This window comes from Microcebus murinus, chromosome 8, assembly GCF_040939455.1.
Source record: "Microcebus murinus isolate Inina chromosome 8, M.murinus_Inina_mat1.0, whole genome shotgun sequence".
NCBI classification, from domain to species: Eukaryota; Metazoa; Chordata; class Mammalia; order Primates; family Cheirogaleidae; genus Microcebus; species Microcebus murinus.
Window position 1 is genome coordinate 66,806,685 of NC_134111.1, and position 22,160 is coordinate 66,828,844.

Genomic DNA, 22,160 nt, shown 5'->3' on the forward strand with positions numbered 1-22,160 from the left:
TTTTTTTTTTTACTTGAACATATAAGAAAACTGTCGACCATGGTTATCACTGAGGTATGGGGTTGGGAGAAGAGGGATAGGAGCAGCTTGTTTGATTCTCATTTAATATCTTTTTGCATTATTTGACTGCCCTGACCATGTTCCTTTATGTGGCAGTGGCAGGCAAAATTCTCAGATGGCCCCCAGGGTTTTCCGCCTTGCCAAGGACATGCTTTGTGTAAATCCTCAGATCTGTGAATGTGATGAGTTTTACTCTTGTGGTTTCACGATGTCATTTGGCACAGTTTACTAAGAAAGATGACCCAGGCAGGCCTGATCTAATCCCAGGTGCCCTTGAAAAGCAGGGAGTTTGCTCTGGCTGGTGGGAGAAGATGAGGATGACTTGGACTTGCCCTTGCTGGCTTGAAGACGGAAGGGGCTACCTGGTGAGGAAAATGGGCAGCTGTGGGAGCTGAGAGTACTCTGAGGCTGACAGGCAGCAAAGAATGGAGACCTTAGTCCTACGACAACTGCTGGAAACTGAATTCTTGCTACAAAAGTGAGTCTGGAAGCACATTTTCTCCAGATCCTCCAGTCAGGAGCTCAGTCCAGATGCCACCTTGATTTCAGCCTTTGGAGACCCTGAGCAGAGCACCCAGTCCCCATGCTGGGTTTCTGACTTACAGAACTGTGAACTAATACATCAGTGCTGTTTAATGCCACTCAGCTTGTGGCATTTTGTTACATAGTAACAGAAAACTACTATTACTTTTCTATAATATTGTTATTTAAGAAAATAAAAAATTGCAGTAGAGATGGATTATCTAGGCAGTGAGATTATGGTTCATTTTCTCCTCCTTAATATTTTTTAAATAAGATTAAAAAATCTTAATAATTGTAATTTAAAAATCCTAAGAAGAATTTACTGTAGAGAGAACATGTGCTCTTTCAAAGTTGGATGTAAAGTTAGTGCAGCTAAAAGGAGTCATAGTTTCTCATTGATTTCCATTTTATATTTTCATATATTCATTCCTGCCTCATCCTAGCAAGGATATTATGTAACATTATAAATTAGCAATGTATTTTCATGAGGGAAAATTCCCCTAAACCAAAAACCAAGCCAATTTAAAAACTCTTGGCAGGAGAGTGACTAAACAAGCAGTTTATTTCAGGGATGCTGGGATTTCAGGATAGGAAGGGCATGTCTGTTTGATTCACTCCTGTCTACCCAGTGAACCCAGCACCTTCCACAAGTAAGTGCACAGAATGCTCAATACTTATTTGTCAGTTAAAACAATGAATGTGATTGCTGTCAATGTTGCATTAAAAGACTTTATAGTTTTTCTTCCACTCAGAGGTTCCAATTCACTATTTTGTTTCCTGATTTGGAGAGGAGAAACTCCCATTCCTGTGTATTTGTATCTTTAAGTCCAAACAACTCTACTTTAGCTAGCTTCCTTCCTACACCACAGCTTAGCTTCCTTCCATCTCTGTTCTGGACATTTATGGTGTCTGCTACAGTCTGAATGTTTGTGTCCCTCCTTACCAAATTCATATGGTGAAACCTAATCCCAAATAGGATGTTATTAGGAGCTGGGGACTTGGGGAGGTGATTAGGTCATAAGGTCTCTGCCTTCCTGAATGGGATTACTGCCCTTACAAAACAGGACCTAAAAAGTTGTCTTGTCTCTTCTACCATGTGAGAATGCAGTGGGAAGGCACCATCTATAAAGCAGAAATTGAGGCCCTCACCAAACACCAAATCTGCTGGCACCTTGAACTTGGAATTCCCAGCCTCCAGAACTGTGAGAGATAAATTTCTGTTGTTTATAAGCCACCCAGTTTATAGTATTTTTTTAAAAATAGCCTCCTGAAAAGACTGAGATAATAACTTATAGAGCCAAACTAAAGTATCTTCACTTAACCATCTGGGTGACTATTTTGCAAATTATCTGTTGCCTCTTGCTTTGCTACGATAAGTTCAAATTCTTTATATGAGGGATTCTCAGCACTTCCAATAGATAGGAAGTTTCCAGAGAGCAGGGACTCTTCTAATTTTTCTGTTTTTTTCTTTTATTTCAAGATATTACAGGAGTCAAATGTTTTTGGTTACATGGATCGCTTTTGTAATGCTTGAGTCACGGCTATCAGTCTGTTCATCAGCCAGATAATACCCACTGTATCATTAGGTAGTTTTTTGTCCATTCCCTCTCTGCTGCTTGATTTGCACTGAGTTTTACTTCTCTCTATGCACATGTGTGCTCTTCTGTTAGTTCCAGTTTAATAGCAAATACATAGGGTATTTATTTATACATTCTTTAGGTATTTCACTTAGGATAATGGTCTCCAGTTCCATACAAATTGTTGCAAAAGGCATTAATTTATCCTTTTATATGGCTGAGTAGTATTCCATGGTATACATATACCACATCTTGTTAATCCACTCATGAACTGATAGGTACTTAGGTTGATTCCACATCTTTGCAATAATGAATTGTGCTGCAATAAACATTTGAGTGCAGATGTCTTTTTGAAAAAATGACTTCTTTTCCTTTGGGTAAATATCCATTAGTAAGATTGCTGGATCAAATGGAAAGTCAACTTTTAGTTCTTCGAGGATTATTTGAGGAGTCTCTTACCGTTTTCCAGAGAGGTTGTTGGTAGTCTTACCAACAGTGTATAAGTGTTCCTTTCTCTCTGCATGCATGCTAACATCTATTGTTTTTGGATTTTTTAATAAAAGCCATTCTAACTAAGGTGAGGTAATATCTCATTGTGGTTTTAATTTGCAGTTCTCTGATGATTAGTAATGTTGAGTATTTTTTCATATGTTTATTAGCCATTTGTCTATCTTCTTTTGAAAGCTTCTGTTTATGTCTTTTGTCCTCTTTGTAATGTGGTTGTTTGTTTTTTTCTTGTTGATTTGCTTGAGTTTTTTGTACATTCTATTTATTAACCCTTTATTGGATGCATAGTTTGTGAATATTTTCTCCCATTCTGTAGGTTGTCTATTTCCTCTGTTGATTGTTTCCTTAGCTGTGCAGAAGCTTTGAACTTTAATCAAGTCCCATTTATTTATTTTTGTTGTTGCTGTGATTGGCATGAATTCTTTGTCTAGGCCAATATCTAGAAGAATCTTTCTTACATTTTCTTCTAGAATTCTTATGGTTTTGTGCCTTAAATTTAAGTCTTTTATCCATCTTAATTTTTGTGAGTGCTGAGAGATATGGATCCTGTTTCATTCTTCTGCATTTGGCTATCAAATTTTCCCAGCTCCATTTATGGAATAGAGATCTTTTCCCCCAGCATATATTGTTGTCTTCTTTTTCAAAGATCAGTTGGCTATATGTAGATGGTTTGATATTTGGGTTCTCTGTTCTATTCCATTGGTTTATGTCCATTTTTGTGCCAATATCATGCTATTTTGGTTTCTATAGCCTTGTAGTATAGTTTGAAGTCTGGTAATGTGATGCTTCCAGATTTGTTCTTTTTCTTAAGATTGTTTTGGCTATTTTGGACTCTTTTCTGGTTCCACAGGAACACTTTCTGGTTCCACAGGAAGTGTAGAATTATTTTTTCTAGATCTGTGACATATGACATTGGTATTTTGATGGAGATTGTAATGAATCTGTAAATTACTTTTTAGTAGTATGGACATTTTAACAATGTTGATCAGTAGAATCAATATTATTCTTCTGTTTTATCTGTGTACCCAGCACAGAGTGTGGCACATATAGATGCCTAATAAATATAATAAATGTTAATAAAACAAAATGCATATCTGTTCTGAGGAAATGTTTCTTGAAGATAAAAACTCCCTGCTGTTATTGGATAATTCAGGCCAACTGCTTTTATTTAATCTTTGAAAAGTCTAGCTACAAGGCAGTTGGGAAGGATGTTTTAGTCTCTGACAATAAAAAGAGCGATAGCAGGAAGAAAAAAGAAAACAAACTAAGGATTAGAGTGAAATTACACCCAATGTGTCCCAGTCTCCCTTTCTCTGGTTAGTTTCAGGGTAATCTCACAAGCTAAGATACTGCTTTTCTCCATCTACCCTGGCTGGGAGGGCTTCCTTTTATTATGTAGGGATTTAAAATTATTGATTTGAAGTCCCTAGGAAATTTGACTTTTCAAGTAAGGGCACATTCACTGGAATATGCTGCCTTTTCCCGCATGCCATTCAGGTCACAGAGACAATTAACATGCAGTGGACCTTAGAGAACACAGCTAATCCTGGTGCCTCCTTAGAACTTCAAGTGGTTGCAAGCATAAGAAGTTTCTCCTTAACAAAGGACGTCTTGGCCCTTTTGCTAAATTGGTATCAGTTTCCACCCCACCCCCCAACTCTGAGCTCTGAAGGCTCAATTTAGCATCTAAAAAAAAAAAATTGAGCTGTGCTCTTTCCCTTTTGTACCTCATTATCAACAATAAAGAGTTGAGGAATTGGAGTGTTAGCTGGCAATTTTGCTATGAAATATGACAGAGCAGAATACGGACTTGCTTTTTTGTCACCTATAGGGCTGCCGGGTTATCGACAGGAGTAGATATTTTTCAACCAAAACATAGAAATGGAATAGTCACTTCATATGCTCATTTTACCAAGAATTCCAACCCCTTTGACATCCAGGGCTCTGCAGGTGGCGAGCGATGTCAGTGACAAGGAGTGGTACGTTCCCATTAGGGAACGTGTAACCACCTTCCAGTGTGACTGCTTCCTGACACCTCCCTGCATTAACAGCGTCCGCAGCATTAACGGCAATCTTCTCATGAATTCGGTAAGTGGCAAGAGGGAACCTTCCTGCAAGTGCTGGCAGGGGCGCTTTTGCATTTGGTGCCCCTCGAAGAAGGTTTCTGTGTTTTTTCTTAAGGCAGATCCAGTCCTGTCACTAGCTTGCTATTCCTGTGTCTATGGCTCCGGGAGGAGAAGCAGAACCCCAGAGCCTTCGCTTCTGTCGACCAGGAATCACAAACGATGGGCTGTGCCTGGGCCACATCCAGACAGCAGGCATTTATGTTTGGTTCACACAATGTTTAAAATGATTTGATCTAGTTGCTAAAAATTAAAAGCCAAGAGATTTTCATTGTAAAAAGGAATCTGGATTTTGGCTCTTCTTAAAAGAAGTCTACGTTTGGGGCCTGAAAACCAGGGAACCTGATTCTCACAGCGCACCTGGAGTTGGGTAGTGATTTCCAGTTTACTGCAACCAGGGTGGCTCCGAGAACATACCCTCCCCGCGCGGGAATTAGAAAGAGGCAGCGGCTCAGCGCACATGGATTCTCAGGGTGCCGGTCAGAGAGGACACGGCCCAAAGCCATAGCTTTGCCACAACCGCAGCCACCTCCTTGAGCCATTTTACTCACGTCTGAGCCTTCAGGCATTGGAGCTTGTGACCCCTGCCAAAGCCTTTGGAAGAAGTTGCCGCCTGCAGCATACATCTGGATGAATGAGGGCTGGCCTAGAGGGTTTTCTGTGATTTCTTGCCCACAGAGATGGAGACATCAGCATTTGTTCGACCTAGCTCCTGTTTTTTGTGAGTACACAGCTGGATAATTTTGCAGGAATTATATTTTGCAGGGCTCCCTGTCTTCATGGTTCACCCTACTTCCTGAACCTCCACACTCCCCACCCCCTGCCCCATGCTGATTTTCTACTTGTTCTTTTTTTTCCAGCCTTTGAGAGGAAGAGTCCAAGTAGGATATACGATTTCTCTAGCATGACACAGGGCTATGACTCCTTTACTTAAAGAGTTTGAGGCGACTTCATGAGCCATCTTCGGATGAGCTGATTCCAGTATCTATCTCTGTTGACAGCTTGCTCTTATTAAACCCTGCCCCAAAGTGAACCCTGCAGCTACTGACAATGGACAAGGCCAGTGAACTAAGGAGCCCCTCTGTGGCCTCAGCAGACTTGAATAATAGTCTCTCAGTGGCTCTCCCAGAACCACAAGCTGTTTTTTTAGCATTGGAATGACAATCATCAAAATCATTTACAGAGTACAGCTAGCTACGTGTGATGCTGTATAAGGGGTGATAAAATGAAGTTAATATTTATACCATCTGAGAGCTTATAAAGTGACTTATAATTAAGCACAGTTGTGTGGTAATTGGGTGTCTGTTTTGGCAGTGGCATGGATTTCAGATTGGAATTGAACATTGGCCCTGCCATTTACTAGTTATTTGAATTTGGACTAATCACTTAATTCTGTAACCTTCAAAGGAAAAGTAGTTAAATGATAACATGATGAATGAGAACTTAGAGTGGTTAAGAGCTCTGGAGTCTGACCCCTACTCCAACATACTAGTTGGAGTCAATAAACTTCCAAAGTCTCAGATTCCTGCTCTTTTAAAATGGAGGTAAAAATATCACCTTCATAATAGGATTTTGTGTGTGTGATTAAATGAGATACTGCTTATGTCCAGTGTGTGGTGGGTACACAGTATTGCTGGCCAGTGGAGTGCCTAGCCTGCTGTAAGGTAAGCTCTTACTGCTTTAGCACTAAGAATTTTAGCAAGTAGGGGAGACTACAGGTTGCTTTGCTCAATAAACATTTTAACAAATTGGTTTTTACAGTGGAAAGTGTATAAATGTCTGAACATCAAGCTGTTTTGCTAAAGGTGTGACTTCTTAATTGGGGCAGTTTGTGTGGAGAGTTAAAAATAATTTTGGAGTTTCAAATACTGCAGGATAATGTAATGGTTACAACAAAAGTAAGAAAATATCTTTAATAATGCGAGTTACTGCCTGTTTGCTTTAGGAATGAGTTCCTGGCTGTAGATGTCTTTAGACACCCAGATCAAGTGGAATACACAGGTCACAATGTCAGTTTCATCTGAAACTTGTTTTGCAGTGCCTGAGTCTTGGTCTTTAGAAAAAGACTTGTGGTTGCTATGGACCTGTTAATAATGATTGCTGCCTGTACCTCGATTCTTCATACTCTCAATCTCCGATATAAAATCACTTAGATTTGGGCTCCAGGGCAGTAAACAAACTTTTGAGCAGGAATTAACTGGGCTTGGGCATTAGTGTCTTAATGTAGGAAATGACTTTCATTATAACCTTTACTTACACTGGCAGCCTGGCTATATTGAAGGAGCTTCTAGTTTCCCGATAGTGGGTTGAATTGCTTGAGGTTCTAACTTTGCTCTTCTGGGTGGGCACTGCTGAAAGTGGAAACATTTTGGGATTTCCTCAGACAATAAACATCAGAAGTCTTTTTGTTGTTGTTGTTGTTGTTGTTTTGAGAAAAGGTCTTGCTCTGTCACCCGAGCTAGAGTGCAGTGGTGTTTTCATAGCTCACAGCAAACTCAAACTCCTGGACTCAAGCAATCCTCCTGCCTCAGCCTCCCAAGTAGCTGGGACTAAAGGTCTATGTCAGCATGTCTGGCTAATTTTTCAAATTTTTTTTTTATAGAGACAGGGTCTTGTTCTTGCTCAGGCTGGTCTTGAACTCCTGATCTCAAGTGATCCTCCCGCCTCAGCCTTCCAGAGTGCTAGGGTTACATGCGTGAGCCACTGTGACTGCCTGAGGAATCTTTGTTTTGTGCAGAACTGGTCTTAGTGTGGGTCTTTTATTTTCATGTATAAAAAGCATCAGTAATTCAGTCATATACTGGATTCCTAAGTGGAAAGAAAATATTCCTGTTGAAATATGTATCTATGTATTTTTTAAGATAAATCTTGCAGAAAAATGACATTTTTCTATATTTCTGTGAGATTTGCGATCCATGTAATAGACAGTTCTTACTCCTGAATTATATTTCTAAGATATGGATCTCAGTCCTTATTAATGTATAACCTATCTTGGGGAAACCTAATCCAGTTCTTGAGCTCCAGGCACATAAAGTTAGGAATGGGTTATTGGATGGGTGGGAAGAAGACATATCTAATTTGGGGACTTCGCAGCCTCACCAGTATGCAAATAATTCAACAATAATACAGAATAAATAGCTTCCATTTCCACAACTGCTGCTCTCTCTAATCCCTACAGTATGTGTTTTCTAACAATTATCTGGCTTAATTCTCTGTTTTATTGCTTAAGATCTTAATGCTTCGAATGTGGAACACAGAATAAATGTTATTGTTAGTAAAACTTTAAAAATGCCTGAGTGCAGTTTTCCACTGACATACAGCTAGTATATTGGGACAAATGAAAAAAGCATTTTGAAAAGGAAATGTAAACATTAGATTAGCTCTGAGTCCTCCAACTCCTCGGCTGCAAGAAGTGACAGCAACTCTGTAAAGGTTAAACAGGCACGCTTTGGGCCGTGAGTGAAATGAAGTCTTCTACCACGTCCACGGTGCTGCAGAAGACAAAGGTTTATCTGCATGAATAAACTGAATGTACAGTTCAGTACATTCACGTTCGCAGGGCTGTTTAAGGTTTTGTAAGGTCTGGTATAATACAATAAAAATGCAGATGGAACTATCAAATTCATCAAGCTGCTGCAATAAATTCAGATGCTCTCCAGAGCTGGCAGAGTGATGTCAAGAAAGTTAAACTTGAAGAATGAGAGTTAGATTTCTAAATGAGATCAGGGAGAAAAGAAAGCAGAGTTAATAGGGGAAATCAAGACTGAAACAACCAACATTACTGCTACATTTGGAGGAGAGTTTAAAAATCAATTCTGGCTGCTTGTTCTAAAATTGTTCTGCCAAAAAACTGACATTGTTATATACATTTTATGTTTTGGTTTATTTAATCTTCTTTAATACAGCCATTGTTAGTTCAATAACCCAATATTTGAGGTTACATTATTGTAAAAACAAGGACATAGCTAAATAGGTCATGCCATCAGTACATTTGTTAATCCTATACCTTTTATTAAAGACAAAGCAAAGTTTGTTAATATCGTCTTGGGTTACTTCTATTTGTAAAGTTACTTATGGTGGCACATACTTAAGGCAGGGAATTTGCTCCTTGGGTCAACTGTCTTTAAACTATAACTTAGCAAAACATTAGCATTTTGTAATTAAAAATAGATAAAACAATATTTTAGTATAATGTTAGCAGTAAAAATTAACCTACCTGAATAAATGTGTATATACATAAAACACTACCATGCTTTAAAAAGCTGAGACACTAATATTCTGTGAAATTAATATATAAATAAAATATAACCTGGAATGAAATATCCATTAAATACAAAAAAGAGAGAATAGAATCCTTCACTTCCCAAACTTGTAGATTTTAACATTTTATAAGGCTATATTATTACATCATTTGGAATTTAAGGCTTATTTCAAATTTGGAAAACATTACATTAAAATTCCCATAAAATGCAGTATATATTATTACATTTTGAAGAATTACATTTATTCCAATGTTGAAGAGACATTTTTTGAACTTCCTTAAAATATTTGTGGTATCTTTTATTTATTAAGAAAAAAATACAGCTTTAACACTGTAAAATGTTTGTTATATCGTTTGAAAATATTAGAAAATAAAAATACCTTGAAGATACAACATATTATTCCAGAATATATGAACTTCTTTTAGTATTGTTATTTAAGGAGTGAAACCGTTAAGCTAATATTGTAAATATTTTATTTTTCAGCACATCCTTTTTTCTCTGTCTTCAATCTCTTTGTCATTCTTTGTTTCCTTTTTCTCTTACTTTCCAACTTTTCCTTCTTACTTTTCTAGTAGTCCAGAGTTTACTACCTGTCTTATCTTACTTCATTAGCTTAGTTATAATCTTTCAATTTTTCCTTTGTTTACAATAAAACAAGGGTTATCTATTAAGTGACTAACCAACTGAACATTCTCTTCTACCTTGTGTAACTGTTTTCTTCTTAAAACATATCTTTAGCTTATGTCTTTATGTATATTACATAATCACATGCTTGAATAATAATTAGACTCTCAGAATACTGTGGGAATTCAATGTATTACTGGTACACTATTCAGCAAGCTTACGGAATGACCAAAACAAATCGTTATTTCGTGACTAGTATCTTAAGTATCCTCTGGTTTTTCTGACGAAGACAAACAGATCAACATTTTTCAACTTCTCCATTTCTGCTTTCTGGCAATCCTGGAGAAATTCTACAGAAATAGGACCTAAGGGCAAACTAAAAGTGCATCCCCCGACAGGCTGTTTTCATGGTGAGCCCTGGTCCTGTGTGCGCTGCTACTGCTACTGCGGGGCAGTTACTGCTGCCTGGCGGGGAACACAGCAGGGAGGCGCGCTGGGCTGCGCAGGGGTCTGTTCGAGGCCGGCCGGCCGCTCAGCTGCAGGTGCGGGCCGGGCGGGCGGCGCGTCTAGGCGCTCTGGTCCACCTGCAGCACCGCCGGGCGCACCTGGTCCCCGGCTGAGCGCTCTGCCTCCTCGGAGGCTAGCTCGTAGCCGCCCTCATAGCGCACCTTCTGAGCCTGCTCCAGGGTCACGGACTCCCCTTCCTCGTCTTCCACGATGGTCAAGTCGGCGTTGCTGTCCATGCCCGAGTCACCCCCTCTCCAGGCGGCCTTCTCGGCGGCGCCCTCCGCGCTGTCCCCGTCCAGCAGCGCGCTGGCCACCGACGCCTCGGAGGGGCCCTCCGCCAAGGAGCCCTCCTCCTGCGGCGGCACCTGCTCGCTGCTCGGGGAGTCCTCTGACCTGGTCTCGTTTTCCGCGGCGCTTTCTCCCTCTCGGACTCTCTTCCTGCCGAAAGTCAGGGGGGAAACCTTGAAGGGGGAGCTTTTCCCCGAGGATGTTTTCTGGTGATTGGATGTGAGAGATTTCTTGATCTTCTCTCTCCTCTCTACGGATACGATCTTTGTCCCCAGCTTGTTCATCTTCTTCTCGATGTTTTGGCGAGAAAAGGCCTTCTTGAGGCTATCCACTTTCCTAAGGCTGGATCGTTTGATCTTCTCCGCCCGGCTCTCCTCCGTCTTCTCCTCCGCGCTGTCCTCCAGCGCGTCCTCCTCGCGGGCCAGCTCGTCGTCCGACGAGAGGTCCACCGTGTGCAGGGTGTCCTCCAGCGACTTGTTTTCGTCGGCAAGCTCCTCCTTCCCTTCCGCTGGGCTGGGGACTGGCTCTTTCACAAACACGCTGGCAGGGATCTCATTTTCTTCCTGAAAAGATAGGCAATGCAGGTTTCATGTTAATAACACATTTCCCAAAGAATTACGAAACGCTATAATTTGGATTTCTGTTTTGGGGACAGGGGGATGATAGAAGCCAAATGTTCATGGCTTCAGTTTTCTAGAGCAGGAAGAGTTAATTCTAAATTGGCCAAGTCATCCCCCTTCGCCTGGATAAGGCCGAGGGCTGCCCACTGAGAATATCAGGAGGGCAGCCGGCAAAGACCCTATCAGTGACAGGCAGGGGAAGTGGCTGTGACTCAGATGGACAGGAAGCTGCCTAGATAAAGGCACTAAAGTAAGTTACTCTGCTGTGAGCCCAGAGGCCCTCTCTCTCCTACCCTTCCTTGAGGTCAGAGGGCTCCACTCCTCCCAAAATCCCACTGCAAAAGAGCCTGAAGGTCAAGTTGGCAGATAAAAGGTGGGAGCAGGAGAGAGAACTGGGACGTCCTCAGATACCAGACACTAGGCACAGCCTTGATGAGGTTCCCTCTGCAGCTAGAGGTCAGCAGTAAAGGGACGGTCAGCTTCGTATCTGTTCGAAAGCACACACTAAAGCTGATGACATCATTTCAGAGTAAGAGAAGCAAGGGCTGCCTTCCAGGGGGCCACTCATGCAGCCTGGTGGTTTAGGATATCCTTTGTGGCAGTTAGTAAGGGGAGGTGAGATATTAGCATCATTTTTAGAATAGTGAGGTCTAAAGGCTTCTGCTGCGGTCGTGGCTTATCGAGCTTCTCCGGGCAAGAATACTTTGGCCCCCAACTGCCAGCTAAGAGCGAGGAGAGGAGCACAGAAAGCTGCCCCCTTCACCCTTCGCAGCACATCTCTCTCCAACTGCTAGGCACACAGTCAAAGGTGGCTTTTCTGGGAGTCTCAGGGAGCAGAGCCTGAGAACTTGCCTCTAGCGTGCAAGGGACACGGCGCCGCAGCGTTGCTTGCTGGGGAGATTTGAATCCAGACAGACTTGGGTCACGGCAGTATAAGAATCCTTTTGACTTTTAAATTTTTCTTTGAATATTGGAAAATGAGAGCTAACCAGCAAGGTACCTCCACATTTTCGTTGAAAGAAATGACACAGTATTGGATGTGTGTGAGGAGGCATAAGTCTCAGTCTTTGCTGTACTGTTAAATGGCTAAGCAGCTTTTAGCAGATAATTTGTAATCTCCTTGGGTCTCAGTTTCTTCTAAACATGAACAATAGGATTTGACCAAGATTAGCAGCTTTCAAACTGCACCCTTAGGGGCACCAGAGGTTCCGCAGGAATGCCAGAGGGGGGCAAGGCTCCAGCGCCCCTGCCACCCCTACTGCTACCAGAGCCTCAAGGTTATGTTTATATTTTGGGCCGCTGAGTAAACTTTCAGTTTGAAAAACAACTGGATTTATTGAAATACAAATCTATTTGGGACTGTGCATGGTGGCTCACGCCTGTAATCCTAGCACTCTGGGAGGCCGAGGTGGACGGATTGCTCGAGGTCAGGAGTTCGAACCAGTCTGAGCAAGAGCGAGACCCCCATCTCTACTATAAATAGAAAGAAATTAATTGGCCAACTAATATATATAGAAAGAAAAAATTAGCTGGGCATGGTGGCACATGCCTGTAGTCCCAGCTACTCGGGAGGCTGAGGCAGGAGGATCGCTTGAGCCCAGGAGTTTGAGGTTGCTGTGCGCTAGGCTGATGCCATGGCACTCACTCTAGCCTGGGCAACAAAGCGAGACCCTGTCTCAAAAAAAAAATCTATTTGGGATTTAAACATCATGCAAAATTCACGTTAATGGTAAGAACCCCCCTTCTTGTTTTGTAGTATTGATTGAAAAGTTAACGAGAATGGGTTATGATTGAAAACATTCTTTAAAAGTGTGACTGTGTATTTCTAACTTCCTGATACAAAGACCAAATGAACAAAGGTTAAATAGTATAGAAAAACTTTAAAAAATCCCTCTCCTTACTAACCACTGATTGGTATAATTATGATACTCTAAAAAGATACAATCCTGTGTCTCCCTCTACACACACACTCAGACAGAGCCCTATCCATAACTAGGTTAGAGGATAACATCTTGGGTAGAGGTAAAAAGCAGAAAGTCTGGTTAAATAGAATCCTTGTTAGAATGAAGATTTCACATATTGTTTCCCAAAGGCCTCCCTATACTCTTTCCCTCTCCTTCCCTCCCCACCCCCCCTTTTTTCTGAGACAGGGTTTTACTCAGTAGCCTAGGCTGGAATGCAGTGGCTTGATCATAGCTCACTGCAGCCTTGAACTCCTGAGCTCAAGTGATCCTCCTGCTTTGGCCTCTCAAAGTGCTGGGCTTATAGGTGTGAGCCACCATGCCTGGCCTACACCCTTCCATTTGGAATGTCACTGAAAGCATCAGGTACATAGTAAAAGAACAGGGAGGAAAAATTGAAAGGAGTCTGGGACTGCCACAAGACATTTATAACATGGACTTTTGCAGAGAATGGTTTTCCCATATTTTAAGTTGAGGTTGTTCCAGTTTCACTGGAATATACTCCCCATGAGGGTAGGAAGTTTTGTCTTTTGTTCACACTTTGTTCCAGTGCCTAGAGCTCAAGAGCTGCTAATTAAATGAACACATGCTGGGTAAGATGGCTTTCTAAGAAAGTCCTGAGAGTGTCTGGAATGGAGATGGCCCCTCAGCTGGGCAGGCTTGAGGACTACAAAGAGATGGGCTTAGCTCTGTGTCTAGAAGGGGAAGTTTGCTGACTGCTGCTTCCACTGGGAGATCAGGAGAACCTAAGATCTAAGGTGAGCAGTAATCTCCAGTTTTTAGAAAGGATTTTCTTTTCAGTGGATGAGTATTACTGAAAGAGGGACAGACTATAGAAATAGCTAGGGCTCACATGCTTAGTCCAGAAACAAAATGACTTCTGGGGCTTGACAAGAGGGTTAGAAGGGTTTGACAGGTTAGCAAGGTTTGACAAGAAGAAACCAAGAGTTCAGTGAAATGTTATTAAAAGTCATCAGTGAGGAAAGCAGAAATTCAGGCAGAAAACTGTACAAATAAGCCTTGGTTATGACAGAAGAAGGACATTTTGGTAGTCTAATTTCTCAGAGTAATCAAAGGTAGCAAGTTGGATAATGTCCCTTTCTTCAACCCCAACAAAAAGTAGGTATATTAACTGTACTTCTAAAGGAATTGAACTGATCATATCATATTTTTCCCTTAGATATAAGTTTTACTGTCACAAAAGTATAGTTACTGTTGAGTCTTAAGCCTCTTTTGTCTTTCCTATTCCGTATCCTTTGGGGACAGCTTTGAGGAAAGTTGTTATAAAGTGACTAAAAAGTGATCTGTGGTAGATACATCCTGCATGTATGGGGGCAGGGTGTTGAGGGACAGTGGAAAACCCATTGAACCCTTTTGTAAAATGCCAGGGAAATTTATATGACAGTGTTTGGGCGCCAACTATGAAAATAAACCCAGCAGGAACAGAGAGAATCCAGAATGAGTTGGATGTGTCTATATGCAACTGGAAACAAGTGAGATATGTTTTCTGGCTAATTGCTATGCATCTGCTGTCATTTTCATCACTCAAGCAGGATTTTATGTTCCGTCTACTGGACAGTGTTTCCTCTGAAGCTTCTGGTGATATCCACTCTGAAGGTAAGCCCTGTCTTTTCACACAGGAATTTATAAGTGTCCAAGCACTTACCTTTCCATAATGTTTGTTTAGAAGCAGAAAAATACTGATACTTTTCAAAATCTCTGTTCTTTAGCAAGACGTACGTGTGGTGTTTGACAGTGAAGTTTCTCTTATGCTGGTGGAAATTCAATTTGAACTTCAGATAATGGATCCTTGGCAACTGCCTTCTCCCGAGGTGCCCTTGTGCTCAGGCTCTCACGCACACCTCATGGAAACTTGATATCTCACATGCCTACAGGTGAGGTGAAGGTGACACTTCTGCCTTCAGCCTCCTGTTACTTTTTTTTTTTTTAATTTCAGAATATTACGAGGGTACAAATGGTTTGGTTACATGGATTGCTTTTGTACTACTTGAGTCAAAGTTATAAGTGTGCCCATCACCCAGATTGTGTACACTGTACCCTTTAGGTGTGATTTCACCCCTCCCCTTCACCCCCCTCCCACCTGCTTGATTTCTGTTGCATTTTATTTCCCTCTGTGCATTTTATTTCCCTGCTGCTAGGTTACACTGTTGGTGGGACTACAAACTAATACAATCTCCTATTGTATTTTTGATCTGCTTTATCTTACAGATTCCAAGACTGAAGGCTACCTCAAGGAGAAGGGCCAAGTATACATCCTCAGCCCTGTCCCTGCTTACTTATGCTAGTTACTCATATGTCTACTTAGAGTTTGTGTCTCCTTGAAATGGCATTGAGAATCCCTTATGGGCTGAATTGCTTCTTTGGGCAGTAGAGGCCTCCAGGAGCAGCTGATTATTCACCGTTTGTTTTCCAAAAGGTCTTGGGCTCCACTGATGCAGGTGTTCCTGTGTCTGACCTTTCATAAGGACCCTTATGAGTTTTTCAAAAGAAAAGGAATTAAAAAGAACACTTCAAACATATATGAATGATATTCTTGCAGAATAAAAGAGAAAAGGAATGGAAAGAACTCTAGAAAAAGTAGCATTTTTCCTTCCACGTCTGCTTGTTTGCTGTTTATTATTGATTCTAGTGAACTAATAGCCCTAGTGATATCAACTCAGATAAACTTGCCAACATGTCGGACACTTCTTGGGTTGAAGCTTATGGAAAAAAATCTCTGCACATATAGATATGCACACTTTAAAAGAAAAGAAGACTCTTGCCAGAAAAGGTCTGAGTACTTAAAAAAAAAAGAAAAGAAAAGAAAGGATGAGCATCAGAAAAGGAAATCTAAGGTACGTCATTTAAAATCTTGAATAAGGAGAGGGAAGCCAGCAGTTTGCTTTCCTGTCACTAACTTATCATCTCTGTTGTTAGAAAAAAATAATAAAGGATGTCATATTCCCACAGGGATGTGGTAGCCTCCTAGAGGGATATGAAGACCATAAATTTATATCCATGAAATGTTTCATTTAATAATTTGTAAATACTAGTTGTTAATATGAAACTATGCCCACCTGACATTCTGATTTATAGGTCTCTTTCATACATTGATGGTTTTCTCCGATTTGTGTTTCTGAGGTATAGATTGCCAAGTGGATAAAGTCATTGATTAGAACTGCACCCCTAAGGCAGCTGTTGGTGGAATCAGCAAGACATAAGAATGAAATGCATTAGTTATAATCCCTGAGCAGTCTTTCACATGCTGGAGGATTTAAAAGTTTCATTATTTTTCACTGTTATCAAGGGTTCAATTCTTTTTTAAGATCACACTGGTTAGGTGTTCTTTGTTACACATAAAATACACAAAACAAAACCAAAAAAAAAAATCCAAATCATACTGAATTATTTAAAAGCTGATATGGAAAATCTAGTAAATGTGAACTTTACCATAGTGGGATTATAGTGTTTGTTTTTACTCATTTTAATAATTTCTATTATGAATAAAATGAACCTTGCTAGACATTTGGTTTCTCAGGGCCTCTGCTTCATTGATATAAAATGAAGTTAAACTAAATGATTATTAAGGTGCTTTCCAGCTCTAACATATCTGATTCTGTGATATTAACCTAAATCCCACGAAAAAGAATTAACAAATTGCAGAAGCAATCCCATAGTGTACTAATGCCAAGTGTGTTTTGTTTCATGCAAGAATTAAAACTATAGGACCTGAGATGCACTGGAGAATGTTTTTCATTCATTCAATTCAAACAGATATAGATTACAAAGCAATGGAATAGAAAACATTTACATGGAAAGGCTGCATCTGAAAGAATGTAATGATTCTTTTGAAGAAATACCAACAATAATCGGTTATTCACTTAAAGTGCCTGGGGCAGTGCGGACATTCAGTAAGCATAAATAATAACAATAAGAAGTAGTATTTTTGTTTATCTCAAACTAAAAGGGCGCTAGGTAAGTAACACATCAAAACCAATATCCCATATGGGAACATTAATCAATGTGATATAAACATAGCCAGTTGTCACAGAAAGGTGTCTTTGATTATCTATCCCTGTTTCTTCCAGGTCTGTACTAATTTAACAGTTTTCAGAACAGTGGCTTTGGATACGGTGCAGGCTTTTAAAAAATCAATTTTAAAATAGTCTGAAGATGTTTCACTTTTAACACCTTTCTAGAATTCTGATCTCATTGAAGGAACCCAAATGATGAATATTTGAACACATTTATAAGCTCAATTCTCCAGAAATGGATCCACTGCAAATATCTAACCTTTCTACTTTTTTTTCCACCCAATTTCCCAATTTTATGTGGATGAAAGTGTAAGCTGTCCATGAGTACTCTCATTTTGTTCCCCAGATTTGAAATCATTCCCAAACTCCTTTTTCAAATATTCATTACTAGAACCTTAGGAGGACATAGGTGCACACCAAACCCTCAGGGACAGTTACCTGTGAAATTCTAGTCTCTTATATCAACAGAGAAAATTCCCTCTTAACTGTAAATTCACTGATTTTCTGTATAATATTTAATTTTAGTAAAATATACCCATGCTTATAGGCAGCCTTAGTCTTTCTTTAGTATTTTCTTTTTGATCAGCAATGCCTGTGAGTCTTATTTCATTTATGCTGGGTCATGCCACAGTATTTTGAATTCAAACATTGATCTGAAGCTATTACAAAAAAATTTTTTTTTTAAAAATCTGCTGGGTTTAACTAGGATTTTGAAATTTATTTTATTACTCAAAGGGAGATCAATGTTTCTCTAGTTTTAAATACTACTGGTTATAATTTGAGGTAATGGCTATGAAATTTGATGCTTAATAGCTACGACAATGCTGTAACATTCAGAACAGATTTAAATAAATAAATGACATGTTTTAAGTAGGACAAATTAAGGACAAAGTTTGGAATTAAAAACATGCATTAAGTATCTACTCAGCTAACCAACCAACTAAAATGCACCTTTAGATTTTGAAGGACATGACAAGATTTTACAAACTGAAAATGTAATCGTCTCAATACTACAGTGCCAAATATGCTCGAGTCAAAGGACAGATTCTTTTCTCTCGTCTTTTTCACACAATTTTTTGTCTTAAATGAGAAAAATCAATAGATTTAGTGAAAGGAAGTCCAACATAGGATTCAGGGGGACTAAAAGTGATAAATTACTTTAAAGACATAAAGTGGCACCTGGTATGTTACCTGCCCTCTACACTCTCCACGGGTCCAGAGAACTGACCCCTCCCGCCACACGGTGAAGTCTGTGCTGCTACCAGAAGGGTCTGTTTAGAGCGGTCTTTGAGCAGAATCCTTTGCTTTCATGGAGATGAACGATATGCTGATTTCAACATGGTGACAGTCATACAGTGTGTGGGGTGTGTGTGTAAAAAAGCATAAGCATAGCTGTTTTAAGGTCCTGGGTAGGGTGGGGTCAGTTTTTACCCAAGAGTCTTTTTGTTTCTTCGAGACAGGATCTCACTCTGTTGCCCAGAACAGTGGCATCATTATAACTCACAGCAACCTCAAACTTCTGGGTTCAAGCGATCCTCCTGCCTCAGCCTCCAGAGTAGCTCGGGCTAAAGGTGTGACCCACCACGCCCAGCAAGAAAGCCACATTTCTAAACAAGCGAAAGGGCAGCTTCTCTGAGCAAATGAATTTCAGATCCACTCAGTATTTGCTTCTATTCATTGAGCACTTAATCTATGCCAGCCTCTGCTAAACATTTTAAATGTTATTTTCTTTATTCCTTGCCCTATGAGCGAGAGTACGAGGGAGGGAGGAAGCATTAGCATGTAAGAGCACATCTTTGAAATCAATTAAATGTGTGAGTGGCAGCTTCACCACTTGCTTACTAAATAACTTCAGATAAGACATAAACATCTCTGAATCTCAACATCCTCATCTGTAAATTGGGGATAAATGACGTAATAAACGGAACTCTTCTTAGCAGTGTGTGCTGGGCTTATTAAGTGCTCAACATATTTTTGCTCTTATTAATATCCTCAGTGTACAGAAGAGGAAACAGAGGCTTAGGGAAACTGCAAAACATGTCCGAGAGATCACAAAGCAAGTAGTGAGAAAAGGATTTGAACCAGTGTCTGAGTGACTGCAAAATTTATCTTCTCAACTACTATACAGGACCAATATCTAACACAAATTATTGTTTTATCCATTGGCATAATTACTACCCTAGAGAAACCCCTACTTTATGAAGGAACAAGAAAAAGAGCAACCTTTCCATTGAGGGCCTGCACTTGCATTTGTTTTTTCAAAATAATCATCTTGTAATGCCTTCAGAATTGAGATTTCTAATATTCTCTAGGCCAATAAAGGAGGTTACATGGCTTAAGAAAGGTCCAGCAGCTTGCCTTTAGTTCTCCTAAAAGTGTCCCTAGGGGGCTGCTTGCTAAGGGGCCCAGATGGAGTCTGAACACGTTGCTGTGGATTCTCTTTAGCTTCCAATTTGGTCTTGAGCACCCGTTTCAGCTTTTACTCAGTATGTGTAGAATTCTGCAATTTCACACCTGTCAGTCCAATGTGACAAAACAGGAGACCATGTCAGGCCCTCAACAATGAACATGTGCCTTCAAGTTTCCCAAGAGTTGTTTCTTTAAATGTCAGATTTGCAATTCTCTTGAATTTCTAGTAGCATATCCCCCTCCATTCCTCCCTCCGACATCCGCAGAACACCCGTGGCAAAACAAAACAAAAACCAATCCTGAAAAATTGTGACTTTCCTTTACTAGATAAATATTTTTTTCCTCCTTAACTGAGGGATGGGACAAGAGATAATCTCCCTGATTCATATGGAAGAAGGGAAATTTCCTTTGGTGACTCAGATATAAACAGGTCTGTACATGTTTGGTTTTATTTGGAGATCAGTATTTAATTTAGAAATGCCTTGAGAGCTGAGATTTCTAATATCTTTTAGGCTAATAAAGTAAGGATCTCATATGGCTTAAGAAAGGCCCAGTTACTGGATCTCTTTTCAGTTCATCTGGTGCATGAAAAGCTATTGCATTTGCATTAAAAGCTAAAAAGTTTCCTGGCTGCAAAAGCCTGCAAGGTATAGGAGGGCATCAGCTGCCTAAACCTTTACAATACTCAAGTGCAATTTGAGGAGGACAAAAAAGCAGCGAGATGAGTCTTTCCTTTTATGGGAGTAGGAAGGCTTAGGTTGTAACTTGGCAGAGCAGATTCATTTTGAATAAGAAGGCTCCCTCGGTTTAAATCCCAATTTCTAAATCTCTCTTGGGAGATGAAGGCTCTCCCTGTGTGCCTTTCACAATCAAACTGTTGGCTATAGCCTCTCCCCTCCATGGCTTTGAAATCCTCCCCTATTCACATGGTCACAAGGAGACAGCCCTGGGGCGAGGATGGCAATAGCTTCCTGGGCTCTGTGCTGGCTCCAGTCCACTGGGCGGAAGGGCTTCCAGCACTAGGCAGGGCTGCCCTTGGATTCACAGATGCCCACCACTTGGCGGAACAACAGCCCCACGCAATCTCCCTGTCCCCAAATAGCCTCTTGCTACATTAATTGCATCATTGATGCATTAAAAAAAATTAAGTGGCCTTTTTATTCTAAGGCAACCATATTAAGGAGAAAACATTTAAGATTAGCCTTTGTGACTGTGACTGATAACGCTCCTTTTGTTTTACTTTACAGTTGTGGTCTCTCTGAGCAATGAGGGGTATATCTAGTGTGTTTGTAAAGAGTTATGCTCTGTAATTTTAGTGCATCATTCGCTAGAAAAGAACTCAACAAGATTGCTTTGCCCACCCACAAATGTCTTAAAAGAACCAGGCTAGTTCAACTCTAATGGAATCAATTCTCCATTTGGTTAGTCCCCCAAACACTGGTAGTCTTTGGGCAAAAGAATAGTTTAAGCAGTTATGAGTTTGACTTCTTGGTTAAAAAAATCTCACATGATTACCTCATTTCCACAAAGAGTTAATAAACTGCCACTGAATTAATTTGCCCAGTCCAGCTAACAGCTGCAGCCAGAGCCCCAGGCTCTTAATGCAAAGAGACAAATGAATTTGACTAGGGTATGTGCACCTGCACATCTTCCCGACCTGTACGGAGTGCATCCAGGTGCTCCCAGACAAATGACCCCGGCCTACCAACCGTGCGGTCACCTGCCTTGGGGTTGGGCTGCAGTGACCTGGGAAAATCCCACCTCGGTGTGCGGATCTCATACTCGCCTGCTGCAGGCAGTCAGGGGACAATGCGCTGTGTGTGTGATCCCTGACAGGCAGAACAGATGTAAATATGGCTGCGAGCGCCAGGACGACTGAGGTCATGAGCCTCGGGAAGTCCCAGCCGGCCCGTGAGGAGGCGTAGGGGTCACTGACCTGGAAGATGAGCACTTTGAAATGGTTGCGCCGGAGGAGCTGGGCGTGGTTGTTCTCCAGCCGCTTCACCTGCGCGCACTGCCGGTCCATGCGCTCCTTGACCGCGCGCGTGTGGGCGCTGACCTTGCGGGACTTCTCCAGCAGCTTGCTCACCGTGTTGCTGGTGGAGGCCTGGTACTTGGAGAGCTTGGTGAGGTCGTTCTGGATGCCCTTCACGGAGCCCTCCAGACTGATCTGCCGCTGCTCCATCTTGTGCTGGTTCTCCTGCACGCCGTCCAGCATGTTCACCAGCTTGTCCAGGAGCGCCAGCACCGTGACGGCGTTCACCTGCGAGTTGTCCCGGATGGCCTCCTCCGTGCTCCCCAGGTTCAGGCTGGGGCTCGGCGTGGAGGAGGGCATCGGGCTGGGGCTCGCTGGCTTCTCCTGCTGCACATCAGAGCCCAAGTGCTGGAACTTTTCGGCCTGTACAGCGTCCTCTCCCATGGCCGGGCAGGTGGGAACGCTCTTCCCTGCTGGGAGCTGCTGCTTGCTCTGGCGAGAAGGGCGGTGGTGCACAGAACGGAGCCCACTGGTTTGAGCTCAGAGCCCCACTCTCCAGCACGGGCAGAGGTTCAGACAGGCAACAACTGGCGAGGCTGATCAGGGGAACTGCATTCCAGCTGCTCTTAAAGGCCCTACTCCACCCAGTGGGAGGGGAAGGTTACAGAACTGAGAGCCACTCAGGGCTCAG

The 22,160-nt window shown here is 41.4% G+C and overlaps 1 protein-coding gene across 1 annotated transcript; it reads right to left on the reverse strand.

Annotated features, from left to right (window-relative positions):
* Positions 1 to 8,657: 8,657 nt before the first annotated feature.
* On the reverse strand, positions 8,658 to 22,100 carry CAVIN2 (caveolae associated protein 2). Its single transcript, XM_012776940.3, has 2 exons — positions 21,431 to 22,100; positions 8,658 to 11,033 (listed from the first exon to the last, which is right to left on the reverse strand). The coding sequence occupies exons 1-2, from the start codon at positions 21,911 to 21,913 to the stop codon at positions 10,242 to 10,244; spliced, it is 1,275 nt and encodes a 424-aa protein (XP_012632394.2). The 5' UTR covers positions 21,914 to 22,100; the 3' UTR covers positions 8,658 to 10,241.
* Positions 22,101 to 22,160: the final 60 nt, after the last annotated feature.